The following is a 27,799-nucleotide window of genomic DNA, read 5'->3' as shown; positions in this document are numbered from 1 at the left end:
GTGAAGCCTGCCATAATGGGTATCAAGAAGGATACAAGAAGCAGCGGTGTTAACAAGCCATACATCAGTGTCAGTCTTGGAGGATACTGTTGTCTTTTTATGCACACCTGGTAGACTGCTTGACTGCACGCCAACTGCCACAGCAGGTGCTGCTGGGTTATAGAGAGAAATTCAAAATGATGTTTATTGCAGCAGCTTGTTATTGCGCTGCTCACAGCACCAGAGATTCACAATATGAAGATACTGCATGATTAAGAATATTATAAACCACGTACACCAAACGGCTTCTGTTCTGTGGTATTGATATTTTTCAGGTGAGGTACTAGCCAAAATAAGAAATGTACCTAATTTTTATAAACTGCTCATCCAGGATGCATTTATTTGATGAACACACAGTAAACCAGTAATATTTTGAAATATGATTAATATTTAAAATAAATATAATTTATTCCTTTGATGGAAAAGCAGATTTTTTTTAGCATCTTTAGAAGTTTTCAATGTCACATGATCCTTCAGAAATCATTCTATAATATGCTGAATGATTTGCTGGTCAATAAACTTTTCTTATTATTATCAGTGTAGACAACACTTGTGCTGCCTAATATTTTTGTGGAAGTTTTTTTTAATAGAAATTTTTTTTCAAAAAGTTACTGACCTTAAACTTTTAAATGGTAGTGTCTTGTATAATAAAAACGTATATTTCATGCTTTTTTTTCTTTTGCCTCATAGATACAGTCACCAGTACACTGCAAAGAAGATCTGTTGCGCAGGAAAAATATAATACCACTACAAATGTCTGGCCTTCTCTATGATTGAATCAGTATACGGAAACACCCAGCAGCCCCCCCCCCCACCTTTTCTCCTTCTCGTCCCCCTTCTCTCTTTCCCTTCCTTGAAAGAGGCTGTAATCAGAAGTAAGTCAAGCACGACAGAGAAACATTTAAGAGGAGTAATGAAAGGAGATTGGGGAGCCATTGAAGAATAACACCCAGGCTGCTTTGCCACTGTCAAATTGCATCAGACTCTTGGTAATAGATTCTCCAGCAGACACTCAATTTCATTCAAAGGGGAGCCCTCTTTATCCCAGTGCATCAAATATTTAAACACTTGTATTAGAGACAGTGTCAGTTCCTCAACTCTGAGCCCAGGCCACTGATCCCCCCGCCACCTCAGTTCTTTTTCACTTGATGTCACCCATTCTCAAGGTGTTATCTCTCGCTCCGGAGCTGCATATATAGGCTTTCATTTCATTCCCGACACTTAAAACGGTATTAGTCCCTTTTTTCGATATTACAGTCTTTGTTGCTGCCTTGACTTTTCGATTTCTTGGCGAACGGCTTAAGGATCTCTGGAGAAAAGGAGATTGAGGAGTCAGGGTGGAAGAGGAGGAGGAGAAGAGAGAGATTGGCAGCAGCGGAGCGTTTGACCAACGCTGTTCAGACTCAGTCTAGCTTGTCAAATCTTTGGACACAAAATGAATTGGCATATCTGCACCCTGCATAGAGATATCTTTCACAGAGGCTGATGCTGCCGAATCGTGGCATGTGAACCGTTAGGGTAAGTGCTGGATAGTCTGAAGTGTCTTCGGCCTAACATTTATCATTTCGGGGATTCGACTCTCTCAAGAAAGTTATTCATTCACCCTCTTAAATCACATCAGATTGAATCTCTCAGCATCAGGAGCTTTCCACTCTCCTATACATTAGAGCCTGCAAATTAGGAGAAGGTGCTAGACGACCCTCTCCTCTTTTCCATCTCCCTCTCTTTTACCACTCCCCCTTCTCATTTCCTCTCCTCATCCTCCTCCTCCCCCACGCCTCTCCATCTCATCTCCATCTCTCCCAGCTCCGTCTCCTTCGCCGAGGCCCCCATTAGTTTAGTGACCAACGTTGTATGAAAGCCAGCAGTAATACTGTCCCAATCCTCAGCCGACTGTGACAGCCCGAGGTAATGCCGTCCCCCCGGCTGAGTGGATGGAGCTCTTCCATTAACGCCTCTAACATGGTGACACCTAACCCAGCCTGATATTACGCTCACACACTGATTAGGGGCCGGGAATAGAGCCGGCGGAGGTCCTGGGCGACGGTAGACTAGCCGAGTGTGGCTTTAACAGAGCCAGACCTGTCTCCGCTGCCCCCGCCAGTCACTCACACAGCCGGAATTGTTTAATTGGGACAGTGGGCGTGGGAGAGTAGAGAGGGGGAATTTGAGTTTTAAAGGGATATTTCACTTAAAAATGAAAATTCTGTCATATTTTGCTCATCCCATATGTCGTTCTAAAATTGTTTGGCTTTCTGTTGGTGTTTGTGTTGTGTTGTCATATATGATTTGTATACATAAGGTATGAGGTATACATTTGATTTGATTTGATTCGACTTGACGAGAGTGAATGAAGAGGTCAGTTTCAGTCTTTTCATCACACAAAATGATCATGTCACTCAGAAGACATAATACAGGCTACAAGTCATGTATAATATGAATATATGGAAAAAACAACTTTTTTCAAAATATCTTCCTTTGTCAAATTCATTTGAGTTTGGAACATGAGAGTGAGGAAATGTTGTCCCTATTGTATTTTATTTTATTTACTCCATACATAATTCTCATTTTGTCAAAACATTAAAAGTGAAAGTAATTTTTGAGTTTTTTTTTTTTGTAGTTTTGTTATGTACTTTTGTATTTATATTATTTTTTAAATATTACATTTTTGCTGTTATTTATTTTTACTTATGTTTTAAAGCAATTTTACCTTCAAAACTAATTAAAACTTATTTCATTTACCACTTGTTTTTTTTTTAAGTTGTAGTTTTTCATCAAATATTTATATTTTATCTTGGCTTCATTTCTGTTAACAGAAACACATTTTATCAGTTAGCATCAACACCAAATGGAACTGCAAACATAATTTGTTTTCAAACTAGTTTTTCCTGTCTTCCATTGGTCTGACAAACAGGAAGTCTCTCCAAACTCGCTCTATTGGTTGAGCCAATGTTGACACAGTATGCTACACTGATCAGGATGCTCAAACAGTGCATGCTTTGTTAGCAAGTATTTAACATTGAAAATATTACATCACCTTTATGCTTTGATATTTTTTTTAGCTCTTCAATGACAAACTGTCCATTCAAGTCATAGACAGAAATTTACACAGCACTGAAAATCTGAAAATAAAGCCCCACGACACATGCACAAAAACCCTAAGGGGCATTAGCATGTGATAAAAATCATTTGTGTTTGATTTAAGAGTGCTGTCCTCGGGCAAGACAGTAAGGTGTTTCTATCACACAGGCTACACCTCATTGCCTGTGATTATTCAACTCTAGGAGAGGCCCCCTCTGCCCCAACACTTTCAGCCCCAAAATAATATCTCATATATGCATTATCCAGCCCCCACGGCAGCCCCCTCATTACTAAGGATCATTCTGGAATTAGATTCCATCCTTCCAATATTGGTTCCAAGAGCTGGTTCCTTTGTACTGTAGTCAAAGGTTAAAATACCAATCACGATAGCCTCGACTGATGGAGCCAGACATTTTAATATTCGCTTAGCTTGGTAATTGTGGAGGGACGTAATATAGTTTTTTCTCCTTCTCTGTGTCCTAAAGGTAACATGCAGTAACGTCAGAGAACAGAAGTGCGGCCTGGTGTGTCTGTAGGGCTTTCGAAGACATGAATATGGGTGAGGATAATGACTTTTCCCACACGCTTCTCCTACATTTGTGTTATAAAGCAATATATAGTCTGTATTTTTGCTTCCGGTAACTGTATGAACACAATGGCCCAGTATAAGAAAATTGATCACAAATTTGTTCAATGCATTCCACCTTCAACTTCAGACCATTGTTAGGTGTTTCTGTCTGTAGTAATGCAGGGGTCTTTGTTAATCACTGCTGACAGTGTGAGGAAGGCAGAAGACCGTTTGCGCTTGGGCAAGGAGTGTTTGTTGATCATTATTTTGGGAGTGTCATGTCAATGTCAGCCCTGTGGCGAGGAGAGACAGAGCTTACAGAGGGAGGCAGGGAGGAGGAGGCAGTGGGTTTGGGGGTCTCAGCCTGTCATTGCCTTTCACTGTTACTCACTTCACAGCCCATACACTCCTGTTCAGCCCCCTAAGCTCTGTGCGCCCGCCTGGACTTGACCAAAAAGACATGAGGATCTGCTGCATGTCCTTGTCTGTTTTAGAAACCCTCATGCATGTTAAATTATTTCAGCATGGAGAGAAAGACAGTTTTTTCTGCTGCATTTCTTGATTAGAAAATACTTTATGATGCTGGATTTTAAGACTGTATTGTTTGCATTCTGTTGTGGTTGCGGGATACTCTGAGTGAAAGAGAATGTGACTATGAATTTGTAAACAGAGGTGCTGCTGGGACACTGAGGGGGAGAGAACAGGGGAGTATCATATTTTAACCTTTTGTTTCCTGGTAGCAGGCGCCAAGACTCCTGGGAGGAAGCGATCAATGATGGACATCATAATGCGTCTCGCTGTATTCCTTGTCACACTCAAGCCTTCTGCCTGTGTTGGGAGTTCTTGGGTTCACACGCACACATATGCACAGATGGTGAGGCAGCGCAGACAGCTCATCACTTTGACACTTACTACAGTTCTCCATCCTGAGTCTGCCAACAATGTCTTCCTCTATATTTATGTATATTTGGAGAGAAAATAGCATTTTATTTCTATCTCCTCCAGAACTAAATATATGCAATTTATATAAAGCTTTCTGCCAGTGCATGACATTATTTGAAGCATCTTTACCTGCGACCGAAAGACGCTGCTCTCTTGCTTGTCCCGAAAACTTACAAACAGCAATTAAACTCCAATTAGGTTCATGGCTTTGCAGAATTAACTGAAGTAATTTGATTCACCACTGAATAAATGAATTTCAAAAAGAAGAGTACGACTCAATATTCAAAAACATGCCTTCTAGCATACAAATTTATTCGTTTATTTTCATTTAAGGACTTGGATTATGATGCAAGAGACTTAAAACACTTTGTTAATGATCTTGGAAGTCATAATTAGCGGGTCTGAAACCTCTATTAAACTGTGATTTAATTTACTCAAGCTAATACCTTAGTTCTTTATGAGGGAGTAACTTTATTTTGTGTTCTCTCTCTCTCTATACGAACAGTTTCTCATTATGAGACAGGATGGCCAAAGTCTTCAGTAAATGTATGCGTATGTTTGTTTTTATTTATGCTCAAAGTGTTTATAGCATTAATACTCGCCTGTTGACTTTAAGACTGCATTCATGTTTTTTTTTTTTTTTTATATATATATAATAAAATACTAAATGAAAATTCTGTAAATAGGCTAAATGAGATTCAAAACAGATTCAATTTATCGTTCAACTATGTTTGATAACAGGGAAAAGAAGAAGCATTAATCTTACAGTCAATAAGCCACGTTTTGTCACCGTTTTATATTTATGGTAGCTACTGTTTACACTTACACTGTTTGTAATATAATGATTTTCTCTAAAGGATGGCAGATTAAGTGAATTGAATGCCCCGCTAAAGGTGCTATATGTTGTTTAACCAGCAGATGGACACCAGTGGTTGTGTATTGAGTCCTTACTCACTTATACACATAAAAATGGTATGTTTGAGGCATTGGAAATGTTTGGTGTTTATTTATATGCTTCAGATAAATTGACATTCCCTATAGAGGCGCGGGATGGAGGTCTACATTTGACAAAACATCCGAGTCGGACAGAGAGGTAGAAGATGATGAATTTAAAGTTAACAGAGCGGGACGGGCTGAGAGGAGAGAGAGAGCGAGTACAGTGAGCCAGTCGCCAGCATTAACAGAAGTGCGCGCGGATCGGATGTTGACACATCGCGCGCATCTGCATAATCTACATCACAGCGGTGGCACGCGCTAAACAGCTCAACTCTTTAAACATCCATAGTTCTTTTCAAAACCGTGAAAAAGCTTTTCTAAGACGTCTTTTCGCGGTTTTTCTTTTAGTTATTACCGAACTCTTTTGACTGACATCATCTGGTTTCGAGTTGGATAAAGTAACAGTTTGATTTCCGACTGAGATAAAGATGTTTGACTACAATATTGTGAGTACTACAAGAAGTCCTGAATTTATTTATTATAATTTTTTATACTATATTTTACTAATGTGATATTTGCTGGACAATATGTTTTTGCAAGTCTTTCTTGTGTTATGCTACATGTTTAGTTTTTAAATGATCATTTAGTTTTACGTTTTGTTGTTGTCGCATGTTGTGAGTGAACTTTTCCGGAGTGCACTAAAACTTTGAATGCAAGAACGTTGTATGATATTACATTTTTGTGAAAGCCGCATAATTACATCTAACGGAATAAAACCTGTGACATAATCAACTTATAACACCTTAAAATCTGAAAGTTTAAGTTTAAATGTAACATCTGGCAGCAACCGAATGCTACTATTTATATCGAATTTAGTCTAAAGCAGATTTCAGATTCAGTATCATCTCTTAAAGGCAATATTTAAAAGTTTGTTCACCGACAATCAATCACACACACCGCTTATGCGAACTCGTAAAAATAGTAAGATTTTACTTGTTTTATTTTTATTATAAAAACAATTACTCTATATGTATAATTAATTAGCTTTTTGTTTAAGTTTTACAATTTGTATTATTTAGAATTGATTTATTTATTTATTATTACAAATAATAATTAATATGATGGGCTATTGTTGTGCTGTTGTTGTTGTCTTTAGATACGTAATTATTTCCAAATGATCGAGAGTGTATATAAATAACTTGTTATTTAAAACAATATATTCAGTATTAATTTTTTTTATAAAAATGTCTAGTTAAATATTTGATCCATTTAAAATTTGCAATACAAAAAGTTAGATATTTCAAGTGGGATTGACAAAAATAAAATTAAGAGTAATAATAGAGCTTTGATTAAATTTAGCTTCATTAAAAAACTAAAACAAAGGTAAGTGTAGAGCCGTTTAGAATTGATAAAGGCAGATTAATGCAGAACAACAGCACCAGCACCATGAGACAGGTAGTCTAAACAAGAATAAATTAAACTAATCATTTTATATAGTGATTTATTTATTTATTTTTATGAAAATGCATTTCATTATTTAGCTCAACCTTTGTTTAACTTTGTTTAACATAAAGGCTGTATTAAAAGACAAATTTCTGATAATAGCACCTTGTTGTTTAAATTCACACAATAATGTTCATCCTGCACGCATTATTAGGCATTTCCTTAAGGTCTCATTTGTGGTCTAAATATTTTAGCCACTTAATGTTTATGTTTTTTAAAGAAAGAAAATGACTGCATGAAAATATAGACTTTAAGGAATTGCTGCCTGTTTTCTTAAATAACGGCTGTTTTTTGTCCACCAGAAGTTGACTCATAATTGTGACTTGCATTGTTTTTTGTTTGTTTTACAGATTTCCGTCAGAGAATGACTGATCTGTAAGACTTAAGTCTATAAGCATTGAGTCGGGTGCTCTTCAGACCTCTTCATCACATTACACTGAGTTTGAGTGGACACTTCATTGCTCAAATGGACCTCCATCGGACTGCCTTTAAGATGGAGAACTCCTCCTACATGCCCAGCCCGCTGACCTCCCCTGCCCTCATGGTTTTGGCATCAACAGCTGAGGCTGGACGAGATGCCTCTGTACCCTGCCAGCCCCCTCGGCCGTTTGGAGTGCCGGTCACTCTTGAAAAGGACATGCACCTCCCGTTCCCCAGCGGCTCATACACCTTTGCCTCTATGTATCATCGGCAAGGAGGCTTTCCCACTCGCGACTTTCCAACCCCTCTGCTCCACCTTCACCCACAGTTTGCCCCACCCAATCTTGACTGCTCACCACTGGGTATGCTCAACCACGGAGCGGTGGGGGCCTTCCGGCCGTTCTCCTCCCCACCCGAGGAGCGTGATGCAGGGGCTTACCAGTCTGCCTTCCTCCCTGCCAAGCGCTTGAAGGGCTGTCTGGAACCAGAGGCATCACCCCACCTCCGCTACAGAGATGTGGAGGGAAAAGATTTTGACTTTGGGGGTGCTCATGTTCCTACTGGTTCACCACACACCCTAAAGGTAGCTGAGGATGCTGGGAAGAAGCTCTTTGGCTTGTCTGGGCTGTTGGTAGAGGGTTCATCTAGCCCAGAGGAGCACAAAGAACCAAGTAAGTATCTAATATCACATGATATTCTGTGTATTAAAATGTAAAAAAAAAAAAAAAAAAAAAAAAAAATATATATATATATATATATATATATATATATATATATATATATATATATTGGGTTGTTTTGATTAATAATAATAACTAAAAACATATAGCTAACACAGTAAAAACATAACACACCAACAAAACAAAAATTTAAGAAAAAATTAATAAATAGTTATGTTTTTGCAAATAAACTCTCTCAAAATATATAAACTTAGAGAGAGCACAAAGACAAAAAAAGCTCCTCTAAATATGTAAAAGTGTAAAATTACTGTTTTATTAGTGTAATGTATTATTATCAGTTTCAAATATATATAAATTAAGTATATTGTATATACGTTTATACATCATACAATATTTAAATATTAAACATTATTGTTTAACATTAATATTAAACTAAAAAATTTTATATATTATTTTCGAGGTCTTTTGCCCTTATTAATAGGAAAGTAGTGTGCATATAGATAAGCTGACGTGAGAGAATGGGATTTGGACAGCAGCCTAGAGCTATTATACATCCTAAGCATGTGCAAATCCCACTGCTTCACATCTATACATATCTACTTTATGATTTATATATTATTAAATAATTATCGCTGCTATTGGAATGTGTTATAAACAATGGACACATTAATATAGGTCGACCTTGGTGGGTGTAATTACACCAAGTACAACATATTCCTGGATCAACATCCATGTTGATCCTGGAACAACATTCCAATCAACCAATCAGAATTGAGATATAACTTTTCAGATTATATCTGTTTTAGGCTTCTGATCAGGGTTCGGTTTAATCAGCTATCATTTCCCACTGATTTTAGGAATAAATTATGGCTAGGGTTAGGTTTAGGGGTAGGGATTGGATATTTTTGGACAATGATGCCGATCCAGGACATAGAACATAGAGGATAGGCAAAATCACGGCGACCGTCTACCTTAGAGGACACTAAGATCTGCGACTATTTCTTGCGTGACTTTCAGAAAACTAAGTTTTGTTTGTGTGTGTTAAGTGTAACTTACAGCTCCTGATTTTGTTATATAAGTCCCATGCAGTCCACATATAAATGCCAAAAGTAGAACTAGTCTACCCGAGTAGGCTATAACCGTTAGGCTATGCACAAAATAAGTACCGAATCACGCACAAATGATCTAGAGATGACAAAGGCGAAGGATTCGCAAATCTCTCAGCTCCAGACAACTTGTCAATGATAACGAGCAGGAGATGCTGCTCGGCAACCGCGTCTCTGAGTGCGACACCTCCAACTCAATATCGCCCCCACGCCATCCATCCTGATTTGTTGACAAATGAGTGGGAGAGAGTGTCAATCTGGGCTGTAAGGAGAACGTGGCTGCTCATTACCTTGCTCTGTAATTGGCCGCCGTGGCGAAGGACCCCACGTTCGTGCGCCGCGGCGGGACGGGGAAAAAAGACGCGCAGGTTTAAATTCGTAGGACATCAGAACTCCTTGTGGGGGCGGAGGGGTAGAACCTGCAACATGAAAGCCACGACAGAGGGGGCTGATGAGCCACGCTATATCAGAGACGAATGTCAATAGGAAAATAATGACTGACTTTGACAGGTAGAAGAGATATTGCAGGGAAAAAGAGCCCCACATCAAGGCTCTTTTAGAAAAGTTTTCGCCTTATCTAGAAGTGGGTTACCGACATGCTCTTTTTTGAGACAGAGGATTGGGTGCATCCATACACTTCAATATGCCAAATTATACTTGGTTGTGTATGTGAGTGTGTGTATGTGTATGCTTGCATATTGGGCCATATTGTCCTTTCATGTTTATATATAGTGTGTGTGTGTGTATGTATACATACATATATAAACGTGTGTGTGATTTATTGATTATCTTTGTTTATTATTATATAATATATTATTATTGTATGTTATGTTTCTTTAAGATTCAAAAGAGTTTATGTTCAGTAAGTACAGCTGTTATGCTTGGGAATTATTTAGGTTCATGAACTGTAAATCAGAGTTTAGATTCATGTGGTCTGATAACCGGTACACAACCTCACACACATGCTGTTGTGTCATCAGAAAGAGATTTGTCATTTGTCTAATATCTGACCCCTGGGCCATGACTCTGAGCACTGTGTTATTCCAGTGCTTGTCTCTCAAAAATGTTCAAAAGGACAGAGTATCCTCACAGCTGTTTAAACAGTTAGATCTTTTATATTCTTTTCGAAGGACAGATGTCTTCACTGGGCCGAATCTTGTTTATTTTCCTTTGGGAGGCATTTTACATTTTTTGAGCTGATGAGAAAGAAAGAGCAACAGTAAGTGTGGGTAAATGCCTTGTGCCCCGCTGCTTTCTGGGCTTAGGCGGTGTGTGCTTGGCATAAAGTTTCTCAGACAGTGTATTTGTTGAAATTTGCCAGTTCATACAGCATTGTCAGACTCAGATTGTAAGTGACTTTTTTTCCCGCCGTTTACAGAGCCGTGCCTGGGTTTCTACAATAATTTTATGTATTAATGCCATTCGCAAAAACTCTTGACAAGATTTTGTGGAATGTAAAGAAAAAGGGGCAGAATACTTTTTTGTCAATGCAATGCAATGGCTAGGAAAGGAATGGAAATAGTAAGGTATTTCGGGTTTAGTATGTACAGTATGTATGCATATACACTACATGGTTTTAGTGAAATATGTATGTACTGTATTTATTAGGGCTGTCAAATCAATTAATGATTACTCACATCCAAAAAGGAAGTTTTTGTTTACGTAATATATATGTGTATGCTGTGTATATTTATATGTATATAAAAATACACACACATACATGATTATATTTAAGAAAAATGTACACATATATATGTATTTAGAATTATATATGTTTTATATTAAATATAAATAAGTATTTTATATATTTCTTAACAGATATGTGTGTGTTTACTTATAGATGTTATTGTTTTTCTGCGCCAGTATAATACCAGGAAGTACCAGTTATCAATTTCCAAAAATTCATTTTAAAATCTAATAATCCAAATAGATTTTAGCTGAGCACAGCTATCTCTGTCCATTTGTCTCTCTCCGTCTGTCTGTCTATATTACACAGGATAAAATCTTCAGTGATGGTGGTAAACATCAGGTTTTCAGTATGGCAGTATGTTGAGGTTTAGTCTGGGATCATATATCAGTGGCGCTCAAAGTCATCAGCAGGCTCTTAACAGAAAGCTTGAAGAAGTGAGTGTCACGTTCTTTCTATCAATTACCTCAAAGTTGAACATGTGTTGAAGTTATGTGTTAATCTGGTCCGGTGAGTCTAAGGGTGAATTTGCCCCTTCTGTTAGACGTGTGATCAGCGAATGTGTAGAAGGAAGAAACATGTAGAAATACATCTGAGCGCTGTTGCAATTGCTGCTTTATTAAAGAAGATTGTCTTAATTTCTTAAGATAATATTAATGTTCCTTAAGTGTTCCATTGAAATACAGGAGTGCCATTCCATACTATGTTCAGCTTTGGAGGGTTTTCCCAGGAAACAGAGCTGCCAGTGTTTGGAATTCTAATTCTAATTGGTTGTTTGGATCATCCTGCCAGTTTATCTGGAGTGATTCAATGATTCACAGTCAGAATGACACTTTTATCATTTAAGCTATTTGTCGTGTATTCTCTCTGTGCCAGAGACCGCTGTAAGATGTCTGGTTTTCATTGATGTTGGAAATTACATGGATCACCTCATTCACAGAGAGAGACAGAGGCAAACAAAAGTCAGAAGATATAAAGCTTATCAGTGGGACAGTAACAGCTCCGCTGACTGGTGCTGATTTAAAACCTGAAAAACGCCTCTGTTTATTGCTGCTTATTAGTATAGATGAGCCCAAATAAGCAGCCATCTAATCTACAGCCAAGGTGGAGGTGTACATCACCTTACCCTGTTGGGTTTGACTTTATTGCCTAGGGTGGTGAATTGAATTTGCCATTGTAAATATTAAGTCTTTTGTTTCTTATCATCCAGCAGGTAGTATCTCTAATCCCCATGATCAAACATGAATGGTAGAGGAGGGGCACATTATAAATCTGTCCAGACCCTTAAAAATGTTATCACTGCGTTGCCTGCTCCCTCTGTATGTGTGCCAAGAGAAGTTGATTCTTGTCTCCATGGCAGTACGGTCTTTATGGAGCAAAGTGATTGGGCGGCCTAATTAAGGGTGCCTTCAAGGGACAAAAAGAGCATATGTATGAGCTACAGCTGGCAGATGCTGTAAAATGTGGCTCATTGTGAAAACTGCAGATGGACTGTATTCAACTGGCTGCCACACAGATCATAAATCTGGGGAGATCGTCCAGAGTTGTATTGATCTACTGAATGTTCCTCTCATCCCCACTCAAGGGGATTGCAAGGGCCGTTTTGATATTAAGTTGTGTTTTGTAGAGTATATATTAAGATTTATTTCAATATTAATTAACCAGCAGGTTTTGTACAAAAAGTCCTGTAATAATATAATATAATATAATATAATATAATATAATATAATATAATATAATATAATATAATATAATATAATATAATATAATATAATATAATATAATATAATATAATATTATTTTTTGTATGAAGTACAATAATATAATGTAATTAATAATGGATATGTTGAATTTATATATTTTTGCAGGTGAAAATAACTTTGGGGGGGGGGGGGGTCATTTAGTTTCACTTATTCTGTTTGATGTTAAATGAGGCTAATTTGATATTTTGTCTCCTGCTGCTGAAGTAGTTTACTCTCCTAATATTCTCTTAAGTGGGGGAGCTTTCATCCTGGTCGGGGGCTTGATGTTCTTCTCTTGTTTTCTTCCTAATTCATCTTCTCCGGATGGAAGGAATGTGAATTAGAAGGGAGGTCTGTGTACCACCCATACTGTCTTAAAGCAAACTCCAGTCAGCCCAGCTCAGTTATTTCTTAGTCTGTGTTTAGTTACTGTATCCCTTTTTTTTTTTGTCATATTAATTTTATTTGATAATTACAATATTTAACACAATGATTATTACATCTGGTTCAGTTTCAGAGTTTATAAATAGGTTTTAATTGCAATGTTTTGTATTATTTAAACAGACCCTAACCCAAGGAATACTGCTATGAAACTTGAATACATCAAGACTATTGCCATCCTAATAATTTTCTTCAGTAGCATCTTGGACTAACACTTTACCACAAATGCTTCATCAGTTGGAGATCATAGTCTTACCCTTTTAAACCTTTGGTATAAAAAAATTCCTTTTTGTTTTCACTGTTGACTGCAGATCCGATGCATTAACATGCCTAACAAGGAGCTTGTAGGCCCATTACTGGCAGGATCAGCATGCTTGTCGTCTGAGGGCTTCACAGACTCGGGGCTCTCGTTAAAGCAGCGCTACTCCACCCAGGGCTTTTATGTGTTATTGGGAACGTGAGACAAATAAAATAGGGGCTTTAACCCTGGAGGCTCAGTCAGAGCTACGATAACAGTTTCTCGCACCCCATTATTAACAACTTTCTGTGCTTTTCTGCTTTTTTGAAGTAATCCAATGTAGATCAAGTACAGATTCTGTTTTGCATTTTTATTTGGATTGCCTTTTAATCTATTATTACATATGTTAATTACATTTTATAATTACCTATGTCATTATTTACTCATAAAACAAAAACAAAAACAAATGAGATGCAACATATAATTGTAGCGGACAAACCCATTGAAGATACACTACAAAAAGAGGCGTTGGAAGTCAAAATGTCTTGTTTTATTTCCATCTATCTGTTTTTGAATGCAATGAAATGACTTAATCACAGTGTTAATACAACAGCCCATGGAAAATCTTAATTAAATGCTGTTAAATAGTAATTTGGACTTATTTAGGCAATAGACGGCTCTAAAGTACATTGACACTGCACCTGATTGACCAGCACTGTGTGTGCCAAAGCAGCCCTCTCTGATCTTACATCAAAGAGCGGCAGGAAGAAGACTGGAAGCATGTGGGGCAGGCCGAGGCGGAGAGGGAGGGCTGCAGAGACTGTTTGGCTTAGTACAAAACAGCACATCTCGAGTCCCATGAGCCCACAAAGCAGTCAAGCAAAGGCAGAGGGCAGATATTTCAGATTTTAGATTAGTTCATGACTGACATATTTCTGTGTACGGAGGTCTTTAGAGAGCACCGATTGGGGCAAAGTGTTGTTTCTGTGAATGACCCTTCAAATGCAGTCCACCTGTTGGGCCTCTAACATCTGGGGCTGTCATTAGTGACTGATGCTTGGCTGATGTTTGTAATAATATCCAAATGGCTTTTCAGCCTTTTTACTCAAGTCACACTAAACCCACAGCTAGCACACCACAAACCGTGCGTTTTAGAGGTTTTTCTACACAATATTGAGAAAATATGGCACATGCCACTTTTTTGTATGTAATGGAGGAAATTGGTTTCACTTACTCCTGAACCTTAAATGAAAAGCACAGTAAAGTAATGCTGTTTTAATGAACAGCACCGAGGGTTTGTAAGCTCTTCTCATATAATAGAAAAATGCAGTTTATAGTTCATATAGCTCATATTTTTCCAATTACTTAAATTGAATCCCCCAAAAGGTAGGGAAAATACTGGCCATTGCATATGAATATTTTTCAGTATCTACTGTATATACAAATGTAACCTAGAGTAAACACGTCAAGGTTTTTGGCCTGTCCATTCTCTGAGGTCATGACCTTCCCAATTTTAGCCATTAAAATCATGAAACAATGGTATAATTAGTTAAGTTTAAATGCATTTTTTTTCTAAAATGCATATATAAATATCTATTTATTTTATTCATATTTTGCTGTTTACCACATTATCTATATTTTAAAGTGTAAATTCCTACTGTATTTTTATTAATATATTTGATTTAATTGTGCATGCTAATTTCCCCTAACAATGTTTTTTTTTTTTTAGCAAATCTCAAAATGAATGTCCATTTTATGATGACTAAATTCACTTGCAACATTTTAAACTTTTTTTATTTACATTTTTTTATATTTGAGGTATGCCCTTTTCTGAAACTTTGGCTATGATTTCAAAGTCTTTATAAACATTAAACACTTGATTCAGTGGTTTGCAGAATTTCATGGTTGACCCCCATGCATCTTGGGATATGTGTGTATTTGCATGGGGGCATGACAGAGCCTGGGGAAATGTAGTTTAAAATCTATTGGGAATTTCTGTCATAACCATAAATCAGTCCTTTGCTAATTGGTAAGAAAACAACAGTCAAGCAGTATATAATGTTTTATGTGCCGCTTATGTTTTTTACTGCGGTACTAACGAGGGTCTGTGTCACAGAGTGGACAGGGAATTAGCCTGAAAGATGGCTGCTGTCCATAAGCTACAGTGTTCTTCAGCTTCTGTTGCTTGAGATGCTCCTGATTTGCATGTGGCAATTAGTATGCTAATTGGCCTAATTAGCCCATGGGACCACACAAGCACTGTGGCATTAAAAGGTTTAGTCTCATTATGACTCAACAATTCCCACGAGTTAGCGGAATCAGAAGGCCGTCACATTCTCCAGAGCATATCTGTGGTGAACTTTTTTTTTTTGCTGAAGCGTGTTTTGTTTTAATTACTCTTCATCTGAAATTTATTTGAAAGTGTGATGCTTTGTAGGCATTCAGGCAAGACCTTGTCCAATAGAAAGAGAATTTAGCCTCATTAGCAGATGCTAAGCGGGCATTCGATAGCTGCGTCCTGAGCAGATGAGATCGGAGATTGAACTTTTAGCTCAAAGTGCCCTTACTGCTGATTTGTTTCATGACCTGATTGAACAAGAACAGAGACCTGTGGATCTATATACACTCAGCTGGCAGTGGCCTTTGTTCCTCTCTGCAGACACGGAGTATTGGCTCATGGGATTGCTGGGCTATTGATGGGGGAAGGATGAGGTGAGCACACACACGTACACACCAGGAGAATGACTTTGGCAGGCTGGGCAGATGAGGAGCGTCGCCTATTGTGTTTACTCAGGGCTGTGTGAAGGGCTCTGTATGTTTGGTTATCCTTGGCTAGGTGAACAAGGCAGAGACGCTGTCCGGCCATGACCTGAAATAATGTCACCCGTTTACTACAATTAAAAAAGGTAGACAGACGGGACACATTGTAAAATGGGACAAATACATTACCTTAGACTAAACGTACAATATAATAAAAGCACTTAAAAAAAAAGAATAAAGTACAAATTAAGGCAATAAGGACTTGATTTTTATTTTACTTTTGCAGCAAAATCACTTAACATCAGGAAAATTTTGATTGTGAATCTATTATATGAGCGGTTTTACTCTTCTATTCATTTTACATGGGGCTTGCATATTACAGTATATTGCTTACAATAACCATTAAATAAGCATCAAATAAATTAAATAGACAAAATAGGTAAAGTTTAAATAAAATAGAAAATAAAACATGGGCTATGTGTGTGTGTGTGTATAACCTTATATATTGCTAGTTTTTATAAATTATGTATTTGTTTGAACTTCAAACTTTGATTTGGATTTAGTACAGTAATTGTAAAATCTGAGAAAACTGAACAAGATTTCTTTTTCACTTCCTTTAATGCTGTAGAAATGGATGGTTTTACTGCCTCCAAGACAACACAATCTGATTCTGTCACTCTCCCTCCTTGCTCAGAATTTCTACCCTACACTCATTAGCTGTCTAATTAGCCTTTAGCTACTTAATGAGCTGAACAATGCAGCTTTAGTGGAGCAACAAACTCCGGGCATGTTAGTGGGTTGGGGTTAAGGATGTTTGGATGTTGTGCTGAACTGGTTGCCTGGTGGCCGTGTTCCCATTGGTTGCTTGAATTATGCCTTGATCTGTGGTCTTTCTCAGAGTTAAGTTTTGTAGGGTGATGGTGTGTTGCTTTTGTTTGAGTTAAAATGGTGAGAGGAAGATTTGAACTGGCTTCTTATACAAACTGCAAACATGTATTTATGTATTCATTTAACCATTTTACTTAGCAAAGTACTATCGCATAGCCTGACTTCAACCAATCAGAATAAAGTGTATTACACGGGTTATTCTGGCCATATATATATATATATATATATATATATATGTATATATGCACTTTGTTCATGATGCAATTGGATTCAACTAACCCAGAAGTTGCATATTAATTCATGCAGTCTGATCAGAGCTTGTGGAAGAGGAATACATGGGTTTGTTGCATGTTGTTGCAAACGCAACAATGCATGTAACATATAATTGCATTTATCAGTCAATGTGCCTCTAGGGTTTAAAAATCTGCCAAAGCCACACTGACATATAACGTCTTACGTAAACTGTCAAGAATCGAATTCCCAAGCATACATGAACAAAAGTCGTCCAAAACACAGATGCCGTTTCAGCTCATAATGGGCTTCTAGACGTTCAAGATGAAGTCATGTTTTTCTGTGCCGCAGGAGCTCGTCTGTGTTAAACTCTCTTCAGACTGGGTGGCCCAGTCCTCCCACAGCAGGTGGAAACCAAGAATTGCTATTAAACGAAGGTCAGAGGACTGTCATTAATAACAAAGCGTTTGTTTTTTTCCCTACGTCATGAAAAAAATGGCTACATTTTATGGAAATGATCCAAAGCGAGGTTATGGGAATTTCAACATTAGTCGAAATGGAGTTAAAGGGACAGTTCACCCCAAAATGAATTATTCTATTATATTATTATTATTATATGATCCCCTAACACATCCTCGCAATTCGTTTTAAAATGTTTGTTGATTAACTTATCGTTCCAAAGATTTTAAGACCCTCAGATGATTGTTTCATGGCCAAGGACTATACCAGTGCCCTGTATTACATATCTCAGAAATACATATCTTTTTTTTTTTTTTTTAAATCTGAAACATTCACCCAATTATTTTTGAATCATTTCATCAGCTATTTCCTCTGTGGAGCGCAACCATATAACCATCTTGTCCAATGTTAGACTTTCTCTCTCTCTCTGTGTGTGTTTGGCTCTGGTAGAGACTCCAGTGAGGCAGTTGTGTGCTCAGGCTGACTGTGTCTCGCTGGCTGGCTCTGAACAAGCACAGACCTGTTCTACCCCGGTGGCCAATAAAATTAGAAAATCAACCACTGTGCCACCATCCACAGGCCAGCCAGATAAATACACTTGTCTCTGTGTGAATGTGTCAGCATGGCTATGTCGATCCAAAGATTTCATCCAACTGAACTGTTCAAAGAATGATACAGGAAATCATTAAAGGGATAGTTCAAGCAAAAATGAAAATTCTATCATTATTTACCCATGTCTTTCACCTTTTCATTCAAGCTGCTTTTTTTCCATGCAATAAATTAATGAAAACGAGAGAATGACACATGACTTCAGAAGAATTATTAAATATTTTCATTATGGTATATGGAGCTTGAAAGCCCCTGGTCACTGTCCACTTTTCATTACATAGAAAAGAGCAACATGAACATTATTCAAAACATCTAATTTTTTCACAGGTGTTAAATGACTTGAGGGAAAATTCTTTTTTTTTTTTTTAAGTTCCACAGTGCAGAACTGTACTCAGGTGTACATAATCAGGGTAATCAATTTTGCTCTTTCATCATTGGGTTATTATTAATTTTCAAAGAGCTTCCGACTTTTGTGAAAGCCCTGTTTCCCTATTTGAGGATCCTCTGATCACATCCTCCAAAAGCTATCACAAAATCTGTGTTATTCCAAAACAAGTTCATCTTCAAAGCATCCCAGGCTTTCTTTACCTTGTCAAGGTATCTTTATTTGACACAGCGAGTACTAGGCTATCTGATCTTATCAGCACATATGTGGGAGTCGGTTGCATTAGATTGAAATGGATTATTATGGTCTATCGGCGTCATTAGTCTGAGCTGCTCACACCTGCTCCATAAGAATGTATTGAATGTGGGTGGTTGATACTTATATTGAGGCAAAATAATGACAATCATAAGGTTATTCTGTATTATAAGAACATAGCTTAGCACTGTAGAGATATGTGAGCAATACTCAAAGACCTGCGTTTGTGCATTAATACATGGATTTAAGAATATTTGGTTGTGTGTGTGCATTTCTAATTGTTTGTGTGTGTATGTGTTTTACAGTGAGGCTTAGTGCAGTTCAGCCCCTCAAGCTCAAGGTTTATGAGGTGTTAGCTGTCACTTCATTGACTCCCGACTGGCCCATTACAGGCTCACATAATACACACATACATATTATACATAAATATATATAACAAGCACATACAGTCGGAAGTATTTCGATTGAGTGTATAGAGTGTATGTAGATTTAGTATAAATTGCTAATACAATTTCACACAATTACAAAGAAACAACATAACATTGTATTAAACATGAAATTATGAAATACTGAGACATTTTATAAAAGGATTTCCTTTCAAAAGCATTTTATTGATCTAGGTTAATGTTAATTTATAAGTATGCTATTGTTAATGTATTGTATTGCTATGTAAAAAAAAAGTATAGTGTATATATAGAAATTAACCTATCTATATCAATAAATGCTTCAAATGAATTGTTAATTCAAGATACCTAATGCCATAACTATTCTTAATATATACCCAACCTTGTAGAGGATAGTGTGGATGGGCGGTTGTTTGAACACTAACAAAAACCTTAAACTTAAAATGTATATATATATATATATATATATATTTATTATTATTATTATTATTATTATTATTATAAATGTGTATATATATATATATATATATATATATATATAATTGTTTTTTTTTTGTTTTTTTTACAAGCTTACACACCACTAGTGGCCTTCTCAACAAAATCTTCCACAATCGCATTTATACGCATGTGTTTACACACACACACACAGGTGTAGGACACAGACTTCAGTTACTCTGTCTGTGTGGACTTTAGACAGGATTGTCTCTCCTGTCCTCTGGTTTGCAGGTGTGGGTCTTCATCTTGGCCAGTTTCTCAGACTTGGTTTATTTGAAGTGTCTGCCTTCACAGCCTGTAACTCCTGCTGATGAGTTCTTGGGGAGACCATAAAAAAGCAGCACCCACCCATCAAATAATGGGAGTTTATCTGAGAGGGGAATGGTGGTCTATGACCATCACATCACAGATGAGTCACGACACAGGGATGGATGAGGGTCAATGAGTGTCATTAGAATATCATGCTGACTGCATCATATTGTTGCTGTGTATTGTGTACTTGTTCCTCCAAAGGTTTAACCTCACACAATCTTGTTCATTTTCCCCCAATGTTATTTTCTTGGGGTTTTCTTGCTCCCTTTTGAACACTCTCTTTCACATAGTGCTCTCCTGCTTATCACTACTATTGATCTGACTGTCTCTGTTATTTAAGATTCCCTGAATGCTCATTAATTAAGCCTGCTGAGAAGATCTAGAGAATAATTCCCACCCTCAATATCAATTACTGTGAAAATAACCTTTTGAAGAGACCCACTGTATTGCTGCATGCTTTGGATATTAGCAGCTATAAAGATATAAATATTTTGCTTATAAAATAAAATGGATATATATATATATATATATATATATATATATATATTTATTATTATTATTATTATTATTTTTTTCACAATGTTCTTCAAAAAAAATAAGAACTTATTTACTTACTTAAAAACTTATTTTACTTACTTACTTATATATGCCTTAATGCATATATTTTGAGATTTAGCACAGCACTGGTGGTCTATAGTAAGCTCTCTTGAGTATCTTAAAGGATTGCATGCCTAAATATCTGCTTTTCTTGATGATCTGGACACATTGTATTGATTTTCTGTAGATGAGCCGGAGAGCCGTGGTTACAGAGGTTTGTTAAAAGATTTCTCAAAAGGATAATGCATGTATGGTCACACAAACAAGTGTAATTGTGTTGAGTTATTTTAGGAATACATAACATATGGCTGTGATACACAGGGTCAGGATATTGCAATGATCATGCATCTATATTGTTTTGTGTGTGTGTGTTTGTGTGCATGAAATGGAAATTCAGTTTTTTACGATTCATCTGTGCCACAGTTATTATAGTTCACTAAGACTAAAATGATAAAAAATGAAAAAAATAATAATTACTCCAAATAAAATAAAAACCTTATTAATTTTATGTAATTGCCAAGGCAACTTTTTTTTAAGTTTAACTACAGCTGAAATAAAAATGAAATACAGTATAACATCATGAAACTGTCAATATAAAATAGAAACTATTACCACTATTATTGAAAATATAATCATATCATAATGATAGTATAATTAAACGGATCCATTTCATTGGGTTTGTTTACTTATTTGAAGTGTTTATGTATATATTGATTGGTTGTTTAAATTTGACAAAAAAATAGAATAACTCAATCTTCTGGTGAGACTACAAACTATGCCTGACTTGTCCAGTTAATTACTTTCCGCAAACTCTCATTCATCCAATCACTTACTTAAAACCTACCCCCCCCCCCCCCCCCCCCAAAAAAAAGAAGACTTTAATTTCATAAGACATTCACTTGAGTCTGAGCTGAGTGAATCATTTGTATTTGTTGTCACTCACTTGTCTGCCTGTAGAGCTGAACCTGGTCTTGAATGTTTCTCCAGGGCTGAACTCTTTGACACAGCACACAGTTAAAGGCAGCAATCAGCTCTCCGGAGTGATGAGTGCCACAGCTTTATCGGGCAGCTGTATAGATGTCCATCCCTCATCTTTATGGGGACATTTATGATAGAGGGATTTCCAAGACACTGATCACTCTTCTCTGTATCCAGGACCATAACCTACAAGCCCAACCTATAGTTTCATACTCTTCCTGTGCCTTATGTTTTATTACAATACTATATATTGTTAGTAAAGCTGGAAAAGACATTTATATCAAAATTAAATATTTCCAAGGTATGTGTACCACCTGCCTTTCTTTTGTTGTTTCATAGTCATGTCAATTTTCCTTTTGACATTTGAGGTGTTTTACCCTGGTTCACAAAGGTGTACATTTTTAGATAAGCTTTCCATTGATGTACGGTTTATTAGGATAGGACAATATTTATTTGGCAGAGATACAACTATTTGAAAATCTGGAATCTGAGGGTGCAAAAAAAATCAAAATATTGAGAAAATCACCTTTAAAATTGTCCAAATGAAGTTCTTAGCAATGCATATTACTAATCAAAAATGAAGTTTTTATATTTATGGCAGGAAATTTACAAAATCTAAATGGAACATGATCTTTATTTAATATGCTAATGTTTTTCGACGTAAAAGAAACCTCTATTATTTTACTTTTATTTATTTTTTATTTTTTTTTGGCTATTGCTAAAAAATATACCCCAGTGTCTTAAGACTGGTTTTATGGTCCAGGGTCACATATTTAAATATTCAGTAAATGTTCATTAACGAGACACTGATTGTCCAGTAAACGTATGTGGGGCAGGAACAGAACAGAAGGAGCTCATTGACTTGACAGTAAGGATGTTAATGGAAGCCATTTTCGCTTTAATCTAATGGATCGCTTTATAATATCGAACATGCAAGCGTGCAACATCTCTTTCTCCCAATTGTAGCCGAGCTCTAGGATTTAACATGGTAATATTTTCTCTCTTCCTTCTATTTCAGACATTGATTACCCTCAATAATAGCAAACGTTGACTTTTTTTCCACATGTACCTGGTCCAGTGCCAGAGTGATTATGCTGCTTCTAAGCCGATTAATGAAATGTCTGAATAAAGAATGTCTGAATCAAGAAAATACCTTTTGAAAATGAAGGAAATTACTTTCCACAGCAGATGTGTTGCTACATTGCCTATTATGTTGCCTATTAAATAGCCTTTTTCAATGGCCCATTATTTTCCTCAATAAAAACACTCACTGGAGCTTGCATACTCCTGCACTTCAGAAAGCATATTGAAGGAACGATGAAATCCCCTGTATAAAATGAAACATTTGATGTGTTAAACACGAACCAGACGGGTTTAGGCTACTTGACGGGGCTTCATGGCAGGTGTGGAGTTGGCCAATTCTGTTTTATAACTGCCACTCTCCTCAGAAAGTCTGCCAGGGAACAAGCCCCCTGCCAGTCGCCTGCCTCTCGCATGCCCTCGGATTACTGAAAGGTCGCGCCCATTACAGAGTTATTGAAAGGCAAAATCATGGCAGAAATCGTTAAGGGACCTACCTTTATACTTGGCTTCAAATGTCACTTCTATTCTATTCTATTCCATTCTATTCTAGTTTCCCAATTGAAAAAGTTTCTCATGGATTACTGAACATAAGAAACTGATACGTGATCACAAACCTAGTTGGCTGTCTGAATTCTGAATTCTGACATTTTGAAAAAGCCATTGCAACCAATACAGTCCACGTCAATCAATTACCAAGAGGGCCACGTTCATCTGGCCTCCAGTAATATGACTGTTTACCCCTTTGCATGCGGCTCTGTGAAATACAAGCCTCTTGTATTGTCTCTTTCGGGCTTGTGACATATTGTCGTAATGTGACAGAAAGCCAGGATGAAATGTGGCATTTTGGAAAGGTCAGTTCATGGCCGTCTCAGAATTCGTCTCCCATCATGACGGCGGCAGTTGTCATATGGATGTTGGCATGTGCAGTCATCCTATAACTTGGAGAAAAAATTCAAGTGGGACCATCTAAGCATGATGACTTCCTGTTTCCTTCAGACATACTTAATTAAAATTAGTAGCTTTTAAAGTAATTTTCTGTTATTTTTCGTGAGTTTTTTTAGTAAGAGTATGTTAACAATTTTATTTTGTTGTTTTTTTTACAATTCACAATTATTCTAAAAATTTTGGGTGAAGTGATATATATGTATATATATATTTTTTTTTGTTGTTGTTGTAAATTAATACTGTTCTTATGAATTTTGTTTCATGCTTTCCACATATGTTAAGGAGTACATTGAAAATAAGAAATGAAAAAAACTCACAAGAATAACTGAAATTAAGTATTTTAAATGATAAAAGTTATTTTAAATTGTGTTTATATTTCACAATATTAATGGTAGTGTAAATATAATTAAAGTTTAAAACAAACAATATGGGGGGGGGGTATTTATCAAATCTTTAGCAATATAGTCTAGATATAGATTATACAACATAAAATATCAGAATTACAGAATTAATATACATTTTTTCCCACTTTGATTTATGCAGCTACACATTGGTTTAGGTTTAAGTTTTTCCATGTATATTAATTAAGGCAGTGTATCCGTGTTAAGGTATAACATTATAATTTTGGAATTTCTCTGAAATTCCCCTGATGAGATTCCATCCAGCAGGAGGAGGGGGAAAAGACGTGCTTGTCCCAGAATCAAATCAAATTCCTCTTATCATCTTGTTATTTGCCGACGTTATCGGTGCAGGTAATGTGGTTATAAATTCAATTTCAGCCATGGGATTTCATTGTTTACTGATGCTGGTTGCCTTTAGGCAGAGATGCAAGCAGTTAGTACTTGTCACTGAATTTATTTGAGCTGCACCGTAGATGAAATTTAAAAGAGAGGGGACTCACAGGGGGCCGACTGGTAAGGGCATGGCTCCAGGTGACGTTTACATGCAGATCCATAGTTTATTCGCATAGTTTTATTAGCTTTCATTTGGCCACTTGTTAGCCTGTTATGGCCTCACTTCGAGACAGTTTATATCTCTGCAGTCAAGTTGATAAGCTTCTTTTAAGTGACACATCTGCCTGGACTAGATGATTTTTATCATGTATAGAATTCTATTTAATGCTCATTGTTGGTTTATAATAATAAAGCATGTCTCTTTTGTCTCTCCCCTGTCTCCAGGTAAAGTCAAGGCCTTATATGACACTCAGACGCCCATGTGTCCCATCTGTCATGCTGTGCTGCGGCCAGGAGAGCTGCAGGAACATATGGAGCAGGAGATGGAGCGACTGATGCAGCTGCAAAACAGGTACATCGTCCACTTCATCCTCAACACACCATTGACAGCAGTCATTTATATATATATATATATATATATATATATATATATATATATATATATATATATATATATAAATATATATATATATTTTAGGGCTAGGCAAGTTACATGCTATTATCATCTTAACGCATTAATTAATTAATGGCGACAATTATTTTATCACCCATTAACTCAGTTTTATTATTATCAATATTTTGAAAGTTTGTTGCTCACTTGCTACTACATATATATATATATATATATATATATATATATATATATATATATATATATATATATATATATATATATATATATATATATATATATCCATGCATAAATTAAAGCATTTTAATTTATATATTTATTTATTTATTTTTTAATTTAATTTATCATTTAAATCGAATACTTAAATCGAGAGTATCCCAATGGTGACCCAAATTTTGTGGCTTTTGGATCCATTTTTTTATAATAAAAAGAAAAACCGAACAATAACTTGATTTATTTGTTTATGTAAACCATTTTGAAATAAATAAATACATTTTATCTGATCATAAATACATTAATATCTAATATTTAATTATTTAAATCAAAAAATAAAATAAAAATATTATAATATAATATAATATCCCAGTGTTGTCTCAACTTTTGCTTATCTTGAATGTATTTTGTTGCCACAATTAAAAATGTCTAAGAAAATTCAAACAATAACTTTATGTAAACCATGTAGAAAGAAACTAATACATATAGGAATATATTGATATCTAATATTTAATTATTTCAACTGAAAAATCTAAAAGAAAATGATATATATATATATATATATATATATATATATATATATATATATATATATATATATATATATATATATATATATATATATAAATTTTGCCCCCCAAAAAATTAGTTATTTATTTAATTTGCTTCGTTACTATAGTTGTTAACCATATAGAAATAAATCCTCCCAGTCATTAATTGTTCAAACGGCTTGGTTGCGGGGATGATGAAGCCTAATGTAAATGCAATAATTGTATTATTTATTATTTTTATCAATACTAGTTTTATTTAACATTTAAATAAATAAATCTGCTATCACACTCTTTCCCCCCTAATTCTTCACCTGCATTTCTTATGGAGATGACAAAATGAAACCTGTCATGTTCCTCTGTAATAAACAAGATACAATCCATATAATGACTGAGACAATCAATAATCTATCAACCTCCCTCAGCTTCGCTCATGTCTTTTGTTTTTTCCATCCATCCAGCTCAATCTGAGATCATCAGCCGATCAGTCGAGAGTTGATTTGATTTTTTTTGAACTGCCTCAGTCTCTTTGTGTCGGCCGGAGCATGTAGACCGTAAAGTGCCGCTGACAGTCAGCATGCTCTTCTGTCACTCTTATTCAAATCTCATCTAGGCTCATGAAAATGCATCGCTGCCCATAGTAAAGAGATCAAAACTGGAGACAAGAGCAGGAGAGATGGAGGAAGGGCAGAATTAAAGCAGATTGAGCCAATGAATACGTACACACACATGCAAATGCACACAATCTCCCTGTAGCCTGTCCCTTCCAAAGGCACATTAAATGCTTCCAGGTCTTGATGGCATATTTATCTACAGCCTCTGGGCATGTGCACCATGCTTCCACCCTTCTCCCTGTCTCCTCCATCATTGCAACATCACAAATTACAAGCTGTTACATTGTTCCTGACATTTCACAGCCAGTCAAGCTCAAGGCAGTCCCTGTGAAAATCATAGCAAGCTAATAATGCGTTTCCTCAACGTTTGCTATCAGCATCAGACGAGGCAGGGCGGCACATTAGCCACTCTGAACACATGAAAGATTTCTCCAATAAAGAAATTATAGCCATAATCTGCTTAGTGACAGAGCTGTGGACAGTAATTGTGTCAAATTGAACTCAGCCCCAGGGTGTGTTAGAGCCTTCCTGCTGTACAGGACCTGAGTGGAGACAGCTTTTTTTATACACTATTTTTATTTGACTGTGAAGGAAATGTTGTTTGAGAAAAATATGCAAACTGATCCTTCGTTTCTGAGCATGTTTGCATATTCTGATTCTGAGTTTTGTATTTAATGGGATTGTGGTGATGAAATATGTGTTAATAACACTCTCTCCTTTTTACAGTCAGGGTCCTGCTCAAAAGGAGTGTTTCGCTGCTGGGCCACATAAGGTACAGACTCTCCAATGTACTTCACAACACTTGTTATATACAATTTATTTATGTCTACAGGCAATAATAACTGCTCTACCTCTCTCAGTCTCTGTTCTCTATGCACATAAAGAGAGAGGGTTCCTCCTCCGCCTCTTCTCCTCGTCCCGCTGATGAGGCAGTGCACTCCGACAGGTACCAGGTGAGCACGAAATGCACGTTATATACATCTAACTTCATTAGCTTGCACTTCTTTTGAAGAGCATATTAAAATTTAATCCGTTTGAGGTAGAAGAAAACAAATTAAAGTGGACTTTTCCCCTTCCTGATCTACATGTCAATCAAAAGTTTGAGACAGACCTCAGTGTAGTGCTGCCATCTATTGGACTTTAATTGAATTCAAAATAATATTAATGTTCTAAAAATGTTACATTATAATTTTAATCTACTTACAAAACTTGAAATTCACTATAGCATTTATAAAGACCGCTGTCATGCTTTCAATGTGGAACTAACCACAATTA

At 36.3% G+C, this 27,799-nt stretch overlaps 1 protein-coding gene across 1 annotated transcript in view; it reads left to right on the top strand.

The window, feature by feature from the left end:
- Nucleotides 1-5,881: 5,881 nt before the first annotated feature.
- Nucleotides 5,882-27,799, top strand: part of rnf220b (ring finger protein 220b) — a 31,605-nt gene continuing 9,687 nt past the window's right edge. The window contains exons 1-5 of the mRNA XM_052564023.1: nucleotides 5,882-6,072; nucleotides 7,420-8,160; nucleotides 24,963-25,089; nucleotides 27,251-27,296; nucleotides 27,385-27,477. Coding sequence (XP_052419983.1) covers nucleotides 7,536-8,160; nucleotides 24,963-25,089; nucleotides 27,251-27,296; nucleotides 27,385-27,477 — 891 coding nt within the window. The 5' untranslated portion in view covers nucleotides 5,882-6,072; nucleotides 7,420-7,535. The remainder of the gene's footprint in view (nucleotides 6,073-7,419; nucleotides 8,161-24,962; nucleotides 25,090-27,250; nucleotides 27,297-27,384; nucleotides 27,478-27,799) is intronic.

This window comes from Carassius gibelio, chromosome B8 (genome assembly GCF_023724105.1).
Source record: "Carassius gibelio isolate Cgi1373 ecotype wild population from Czech Republic chromosome B8, carGib1.2-hapl.c, whole genome shotgun sequence".
Classification (NCBI taxonomy): domain Eukaryota; kingdom Metazoa; phylum Chordata; class Actinopteri; order Cypriniformes; family Cyprinidae; genus Carassius; species Carassius gibelio.
The sequence above is the reverse complement of the archived record's forward strand: the minus strand, read 5'-3'. Positions and strand labels throughout refer to the sequence as shown.